This window comes from Centroberyx affinis, unplaced genomic scaffold, assembly GCF_046629955.1.
Source record: "Centroberyx affinis isolate AG114_WGS23_722 - 3 ecotype Tasmania unplaced genomic scaffold, CSIRO-AGI_Caff_v1 ptg002148l_1, whole genome shotgun sequence".
Lineage (NCBI taxonomy): Eukaryota > Metazoa > Chordata > Actinopteri > Beryciformes > Berycidae > Centroberyx > Centroberyx affinis.
This window is the reverse complement of record NW_027280465.1, coordinates 362,814-371,044: the sequence shown is the minus strand read 5'-3', so window position 1 is coordinate 371,044 and position 8,231 is coordinate 362,814. Positions and strand designations below refer to the sequence as shown.

Sequence of the window (8,231 nt, the reverse complement as noted above, 5' to 3'; positions counted from 1 at the left end):
CATTGCCAGGTGGTGACGAACCCAGTCTCTGTGGTGAAGAGAGGGTCGGAGGGGGAGGCCTGTTGTGACTGGCGGAGTCGGAAGTGACTGACTAGGGGTTTGTAAGGGCTGATGGATGTATTGAGGCAGAACAGGAAGACCGGGGTGGAATTTCTGAGCTGGGAGTGTCAGCTGTGCAGGTCTGGGCTGAAGCTAGGCTGGGAGCGGTGGCTGTAGCAGGGGCATGTGAAGGAGATGGAAATTGCTGACCAGGTGGGGCTATGGCCATCACCCTGTTGACCTGGAAGCAACTGGAGGACCCCAATGGCATTAGTTTAGAGCTGGAGCAGTGTGGTTTTGGTGGTGGGGTGGAAAAAACAAAAACCGCACTCACAGAGAATTCGCTGGAGTTCTGCAATGGTCCACTCTGTTCCCTGAAGGAAGGGAACGAGGCACAACAGTTGGCCCCTTAGCCAATTTTTTTGGGCTCGGTAAAGAGCAGTATCAAATTGAACGGGATGGGGAAGGTGATGTAGTGAATATAAATCACCTTCGCCTGATTAGAACGGTCCTCAGGTGGGTCTCGCGAGGACACCACCCCCCAGAGCCGTGTTGTACCTCATTTACTTCTTTCAGGAAACAGTGGTTATATGCATAACCATGCTTTTTTCTTCTCTGTTTATTTCCAGATAGTCCGTCATCAGTTAGCCTTTTGGAGACAAAGCCACATCAGACTCAATAGGAGACGGATAAACAAAGAGTTTTGTCTCTCAGCCAGATGGCCACCAAGCAAGTCAGGTACAGTAAAGTGGAGAGACTAATGATACTACCCCAGTTTCATGATAACTGTACTTTAGGTTAATATTTTAAAATGTGTTTTTAAAGATGTGATTTTAACACTTAGCCCCCCCACACCTGCCTGCCTTTCTGTCTCAGTCTACCTGCTAAGCTAATAAACGGTGGGATAGCAGGGTTGATTGGTGTGACCTGTGTGTTTCCTATCGACCTGGCCAAGACCCGCCTTCAGAACCAGAAGAATGGCTCCATGCTCTACACCTCTATGTAGGCACATTGAATTGCGTGCACACACACACACACACATACACACACACACACACACACACACACATTCATCACATTATCTTTGAGTGCAATCAAACTCTCTCATAACTGTGTGTTTTTGTCAGTTCAGTGTTAGCAGTACATCTCTATGTTCCTCCTACAGGTCTGACTGTATTATCAAGACCGTCCATTCAGAGGGATACTTTGGCATGTACAGAGGTACTTTTATTTCTGTCTGTCTGTCTGTGTATGTGTGCATGTGTGAGTGTATGCATGCTATCCTGGAGTTATTACTGTAATTCTATACCATTGTTTCCCCTTTTCAAATTTCTACTAGGTGCAGCAGTGAACCTGGCTCTAGTCACACCAGAGAAAGCTATCAAACTGGCTGCCAATGATTTCTTCCGTCATCATCTATCCAGGGACGGGTGAGTGAATGGCAAGAAAGTCTCACGCGGGGTGCCCCGGTGGCTCACCGACCCGGGTTCGAATCTGGCCCGCAGTCATTTGCTGCATGTCCTCCCCCCTCTCTCTCCCATACCTTCCTGTCTCTATCTAATAAAGCATAAAAATGCCTATAAGAAAAAGAAAGCCTCATACATGACTTATCCACCATTTATAGCCTATAACATCTTCCACTCATTTGCAATAGATCCAATCTTAATATTACCTCCGCCAACCGAGTTGGACAAGGGTTATGTTTTCACCCCTTTCCGTCCCAAACCCTCCATTATTGGCCCAACCAATCAAACAACATGGAGGCACTGCACTCATTTCCTGCTGTTTTTTTTCCAAAACTCTAATGGCCACTGAACGGAACAGTACTCATTGGCCATGGGGTGTTGTGATAATCGACTAAAATGCTTTAAAGTGTCTAGAATTTGAACAGGCAGATCTCATGTCCTGTTTCGGGTCCAGTCATGAAAATATGTGCATGTCCTGATGTGAAACAAGTTTGTAATGTGGCATGGAAGAAATTATTAACTTTTGGTGAAAATCCAACATGTGGAACTGGCATATATTGACAAGTGCATAGTGTTGGTGGAGGTATGTGCTCTACTGAGTGCCATCTATGACTTACTTGATTTACTTGGAAGGCTTGCTCACAGTATACAATAGACTTATCCAGCCCTTGCATCTGCTAAATGTAGCAATTACACATGCTGAATATGTGCTTAAGAACATGCAAAATAGCAACATCTAGGAAACACATGAGATTTTGTTTGTATTATTTGAGACAAATAAACAAAACACAACCAATATCCACAAAGTGTATCCTATGATACAACATGTAATAGTGAATATAGGGAATGAATGCACACATCTTGTTCCATGAACCTTTAGCGACTCTTTGTTTCCCCATGGCAACCAAGTAATATCCAATGAATTATTGACCAATTTATGCAAGCTGGTGAATTATTAACCTCCTCCTGAGAGTGTGTGTATAGTGGTGTGTGTTAAGTGTTTACCTGTATTGTTTACATGTGCAGGACATTTTCATGACCAAGGCCACTGGGGAGTGAGAATAATGAATGCTATAATATCCATGTGTCCCTGGGACTATAGCTGAGAGAAATTAACCGACATATATCATCTCTCTCTCTCTCTCTCTCTCTCTCTCTCTCTCTCTCTCTCTGTTTTTTTTCTCTCTCTCTCTCTGTCTCCCTCTCTCTGTCTCTTTTTTATGATACAGGTAATAGATATTTGTAGTTTTGTATATGTGTGTGAGTGTGTGTGTGTGTGTGGTGTATTAGGTGTAGGTGTGTGGGTGTCTTTGTTCTGTGGATTGTTATGCATAATGTTTAATTAAAGAACGTTCAAATGTCGTCTCTCTTTCTCTCTCTTTCTCTCTCTCTCTCTCTCTCTCTCTCTCTCTTTCTCTCTCTCTCTCTGTCTCTCTCTCTTTCAGTCAGAAGCTGAGTCTGTTGAGAGAGATGCTGGCAGGCTGTGGTGCTGGTATGTGTCAGGTAGGTGCATCGACTCTGTCAACCAGCCAACTATTCTCTGCCTCCATGTTGGTAAAACAATTAAAATGTAAATGAATCATTATGGCATTGACATCAATACAGAGCATAATAACCATTGATGTTAAGAACCTTTGGGAGGAGTCTTATGCACTTCTACCATTATTATAAAAGCTGAGAGCTCAAATTGCATGGGGCTTATAAAATGTGACAAAATAAGTCTTCATTACTTACTCAGTAGGCTATAAAAGAGCATGATAAAAAACGCTGTTGGTTGTAATTGTCAGCAAAACTATATAATACTGTTAGGTAGTTCTGTATTGTATTGTATTTAGTAATATTGCTTATGTGTCATGGCCTTGTTGGAAATCTGGAGCATAATGGTTCAGCTTTGGGTTTGATTCATGTACAGCTTAAGTTAGCTTAAGTTAAAATAACTATGACCCATATTTCCTACCAGGCATCATACCCTTATAAGAAACCATTGGTGATATTTCCTAGTACTTTCCATAACTTGGCTCTGGAGAATCCTAAAATGATGCATCTTTTATCATGACAATGCTGAACATAACTTACCTCATAATTATGTTTGTAAACATAGAATTTAAAAAGCTGTATTTGTAATTGAAAGAAATATTTGAGTGAATATTTAGGGAGTGGTCTCTTTTGGCTAAACTGTACACATGGGCTCCTTAGTGACTCATATACAGGACAAACATGCTTTTTCACACCACTAAGCATTAAAACAGTAGCATAAATAAAACAAGGTAAATTTGGTCTTTTGTCTGCGATAAGTGTAGGTGAATAAGTAGGCTACAGTTTTTTGTCTTGAGGGTTTCCTGCCATTTGAAATGATTAATGAATAACACATCGAAAACAAAGAATTATAACTTCTTTGTGGATCTAATGTCAAAGGTATTTCAACATGCCTATGCTTATTTCCTTTGTCTTCATGTACTATATATGTCTGTTTGTCCAGGTCATTGTCACCACTCCCATGGAGATGCTAAAGATCCAGCTGCAAGATGCAGGGAGGATAGGTAAGATGGACAGAGAAGATCTCAGACCAACACATCAAATGCCTTGAGAATTCAGAACTGTGAGTGTGTGTTTGTACCTGTGTGTTCCTCCCAATCCAGAGGCTCAGAGAAGGCTGATGCCCCAGGCAGCTGAGGTTTCTCCTCAGTGTCCAGTAGAGGCAAAGTCCCCCACTGCCATGCAGATTACTAGGGAGCTGCTGAAGACTAAGGGCATCGCTGGGCTCTATACAGGCCTAGGAGCCACACTGCTGAGGTAAAATCTAGCAATTTAAAAAACCCCTGAAGAATCAGACATTTTTCATACATTGAACGAGTAAAAATAATGATAATAATATGTGTTTATGAATGTTTTATCTCTGGCAGAGACGTGCCATTCTCCATCATCTACTTCCCACTGTTTGCCAACCTGAACAGTCTGGGCAGACATGAAGCCGACAGCCCTGCTCCCTTCTACTGGTCCTTCCTGTCGGGCTGCTGCGCTGGCAGCACTGCTGCTGTGGCCGTCAACCCTGTGGATGGTGTGTGTGTGTGTGTGTGTGTGTATGTGTGTGTGTGTGTATTTGTAATTATATTTTATTTATTTGAATTAGAACAGATACAACTATATATTGCAATTCATGCCAAATACCCCAGAATATAGTGTATAGAGTCTAAACAGAAAATAGAAAATATATATCCAATATTAAGCATTGCAAAGATCAAAAATAAAATAAAAACAATAGTGGTGATAAGCTCATGTGCAAATGTTAAGTAGCGTCAGGAATAAAACATGGAAATCTCTGTAGTACTTCAGTTATTAGTGATTTCTTGATTGGTATAGTAAGAGCAATTTTTTGTGTTTTTTTTAATGCACTGAATGCCCCATGATTTTGAGGGAAAGAGTTTGAGAAATGGACGCTTAAAAAGAGGACCAACTTATTGCTTTACAATTGCCAAATGTTGCCCCATGGTGGCAATGCTGTGGTATTGCAGTCTAGTGAATATTTTGAACACAGAGGGAAGGGCTAGAGTGCTGAGGCTTCTGAACACCTGTTTAAATTTAATGACGTTATTAAAACTCAATAGTTTGTATTTATTTAGGATGAGTCAATTGTGAACCAAACACAGAGCACAACTGTAAAGTGATTCAAGACTTTTGGTCACAGTTTGTCCAGTTTGAGGCCATGTGGTTTTTCCAGTAATACTTGTGGGAGAACACAACAGAATGCAAGAAACGTAGAGCACCATCACAAGGACAATATGATCTTTTCAATCCAAAACATCAAAGGTTTGCTTTTGTCATCCATGTTGGGGATCCAAGACACTCTATATGACCTCTATGGTTAGTCTTTTGGTTCTCCATTACAGTAATATTGATTGATAGGGAGTGACTGTTCCTCATACAGCCTTTGTGTTGAGAAGCACATTTAGTTTCTTAATATTTAATGTGAACTGGGAGTCAAGCAAATTGAGGTGGTTAAATTGAGGTGTTCTGTTAGTTTCTTTGAATAGAAACATAAACAACTGAAACATCGACATACATTTCAAGATTAATTCTTGGGCATGTGTCTGGTAGTTCATTCATGTACAGACTCGCACCAGAATATGAATACCATATTATACCATAGGGTCAAAATCAAATCAATGACTTGTATGTCAGTCAAAATTATAAAATCATTTGCTTTCCACAAATCCATGAGCTGTATCTGCAATCTAGGAATTATATTTGTGTGAAGATATGTGTACCTTAAAGAACAATTTGAAGTAGTTTGATAGCAGTTAGAATTTACACCTTGTATATTTACTACTTATAATGTGCATGTGACAACTAGAAAACACATATCCGACCTGTCATACACATATGAAACATCACATATGAAACTGATTTACTGTAGTGAGATGACAAGATGGTTTGCAGTACTGACATGCACATCATATTTTATGTGCTTCAGTGATTAAGACCAGACTCCAGTCTTTGACGAAAGGCAGTCAGGAAGAAACCTACAGTGGAGTAACAGACTGCATCAGGTATGTTTTGACAGCATGTTCAGAGACAACACATCTTTGTATGCACATTATTCTCCCTGTTCCTTTATGCATCCAATTAGAGGAGCAATTTGCTATGAAAATATGTAGAAAATATAGCTGGGTAAATAAAGGTCTAGCTCTATGATAATTTAGGCTAGAGAAAAATAGAACAACCACCAAGATGTGATCTATAGGGCAAGGTTAGCAATTAGTTTTATTCAGCCACCAGACATTGTTTTTTGTTTGTTTGTTTGTTTGTTTTATCTCATTTTGCTCTCAGCGTCCATTTCTGATGATTTTATTAAGCAGTGCAAATTAAGGATGTGATGAACTATGAACTAGGGAACCACACTGAAAACCCAGCTGGAGGCATGAAAGATATTCAGCAAAGATATTGACTCTGGTCTGCTCATACCGGATTGCTGTGCTAATTTAAACTATTTATTGGTTTCAAATTGTCCTCTGTTTGTTTTGAAGGAGAATTCTGAGACATGAGGGTCCCTCCGCCTTCCTGAAGGGAGCGTACTGCCGCGCGCTGGTCATCGCCCCGCTCTTCGGCATCGCACAGGTTGTCTACTTTCTGGGGGTCGGAGAGTTCCTCCTTGGCTTCTTGCCTCAACAGAACAACTGATCTGGTGCTTAGATATAAAGCCTATGTGCAAGGGTTGAGGGCATTCTTGTGTGTGTGTGTGTGTGTGTGTGTTTGTGTGTGTTTATTTCTGTGTCTGTGTCTGTGACTTTTACATTACACAGTTCAATCGTATAGCCTTGTGAAATATTGTAATTAAAAAATCTTAACTTGTTCAAAAACCTTTTCAAGGTTTCTTTGACCCTGCTCTTTAGATCAGTTACCTGTATCAGCATGACTGTATTTTATATGTTGGCATTCCTGTAATGCTTTAGTTTATTGAGATGTATCTGTTTTCTTCTGTTTAAATATAATTAAAGAGTAACTAAACCCCAAACCCAAATCTGTGGTGAAGCCTGACACCTAATGGTGAAAAGTAGGTGCCAGGTCTTTAGTGTCACCTTCTATAGAGTACAGCAAGTGATGACATCACCTGGCACCAAAGATCAGCCAATAGCAGTTGGCCAGTTTAGTACCCTACTTTTCACCATTAGGCGTCAGGCTTCACCACAGATTTGTGTTTGGGGTTTAGTTACTCTTTAATGTGACACATAGACAATGATCTAGTATGTAACATCTTGAAACCGCAAAAAATGTCTTTGACTTGGAGGGACCTACAACTTTGCTGGCAACCAAGTATTTCTGCTGGTACATTGGAAACTGCATTAAAACATTTCAGCGGACCATAAGCCCCCTAGACCAGATAGTTACCAGGGAAAGCACCCAAAGACATTTGTATGAAACATGTATAACTCCATGAATGTGGTTTTGCATTAATGATGGTTTAATTTATGTTCATATTGCTGAGAACTGTCTTGGTGTAATCTATTTACCTAATTTCTTTGTTAAGTGGCTTCTTTTGTGTATTTTCCTTATTGTGCTATTATAGATACTGTTCACGCCAAAGCCAAAAAACATACGTTATGTGAACAACTAAAGTGTTTTCTTGTCTGGTGGGCTTTCTACAAAGCTCTTTGAAGGAGATTTGGAATAAGAGAGAGAGAGAGAGAGAGAGAGAGAGAGAGAGAGAGAGAGAGAGAGAGAGAGAGAGAGAGAGAGAGAGAGAGAGAGAGAAGAGAGAGAGAGAGAGAGAGAGTCTGCTCTCAAGGAGAGGTGGAGACAGAGCTGCATCCCATTATGTTGTCAAAAATACAAAGATATGAGCAGAATTCTTCCCCCAAATAAAACAATAATGATTTTCAAACCCTTTGTAATGAACAAAACATATTATTCTTATTGTGAGAAAAATAAGCCTGAGGAAAGACGGTCCAGCCACCTAAGATATGGAATATATTTTCTCACGTTGAATGTACACTAGGATGAATGTTGCACCTGTAAGGATTTCTTTTTGTGTTTATTGAAAAAATCCACCTGGTTTTGAATTTGAATGCTGAAGGTTTGAAGTTAACTCAAGTGTCTATATTTCTTTTGTATTCTGTTGTTAATGTTTAATTGCTTTGGTAATATTGGAGATATTTTACCATGCCATTAAACCTTATTGAATTGAATTGAATTGAATTGAATTGAATTGAATTGAACTGAGTGAGCAAT

General features: G+C 40.1%; 1 protein-coding gene across 1 annotated transcript; it reads left to right on the top strand.

The window, feature by feature from the left end:
* The first annotated feature begins 757 nt into the window (after positions 1-757).
* On the top strand, positions 758-6,683 carry slc25a22b (solute carrier family 25 member 22b). Its single transcript, XM_071531891.1, has 10 exons — positions 758-777; positions 916-1,041; positions 1,205-1,260; positions 1,379-1,469; positions 2,951-3,008; positions 3,985-4,045; positions 4,145-4,298; positions 4,409-4,563; positions 5,977-6,052; positions 6,530-6,683. Exons 1-10 carry the CDS (start codon positions 758-760, stop codon positions 6,681-6,683), a joined length of 951 nt encoding a protein of 316 aa, XP_071387992.1.
* The last annotated feature ends 1,548 nt before the right edge of the window (positions 6,684-8,231 follow it).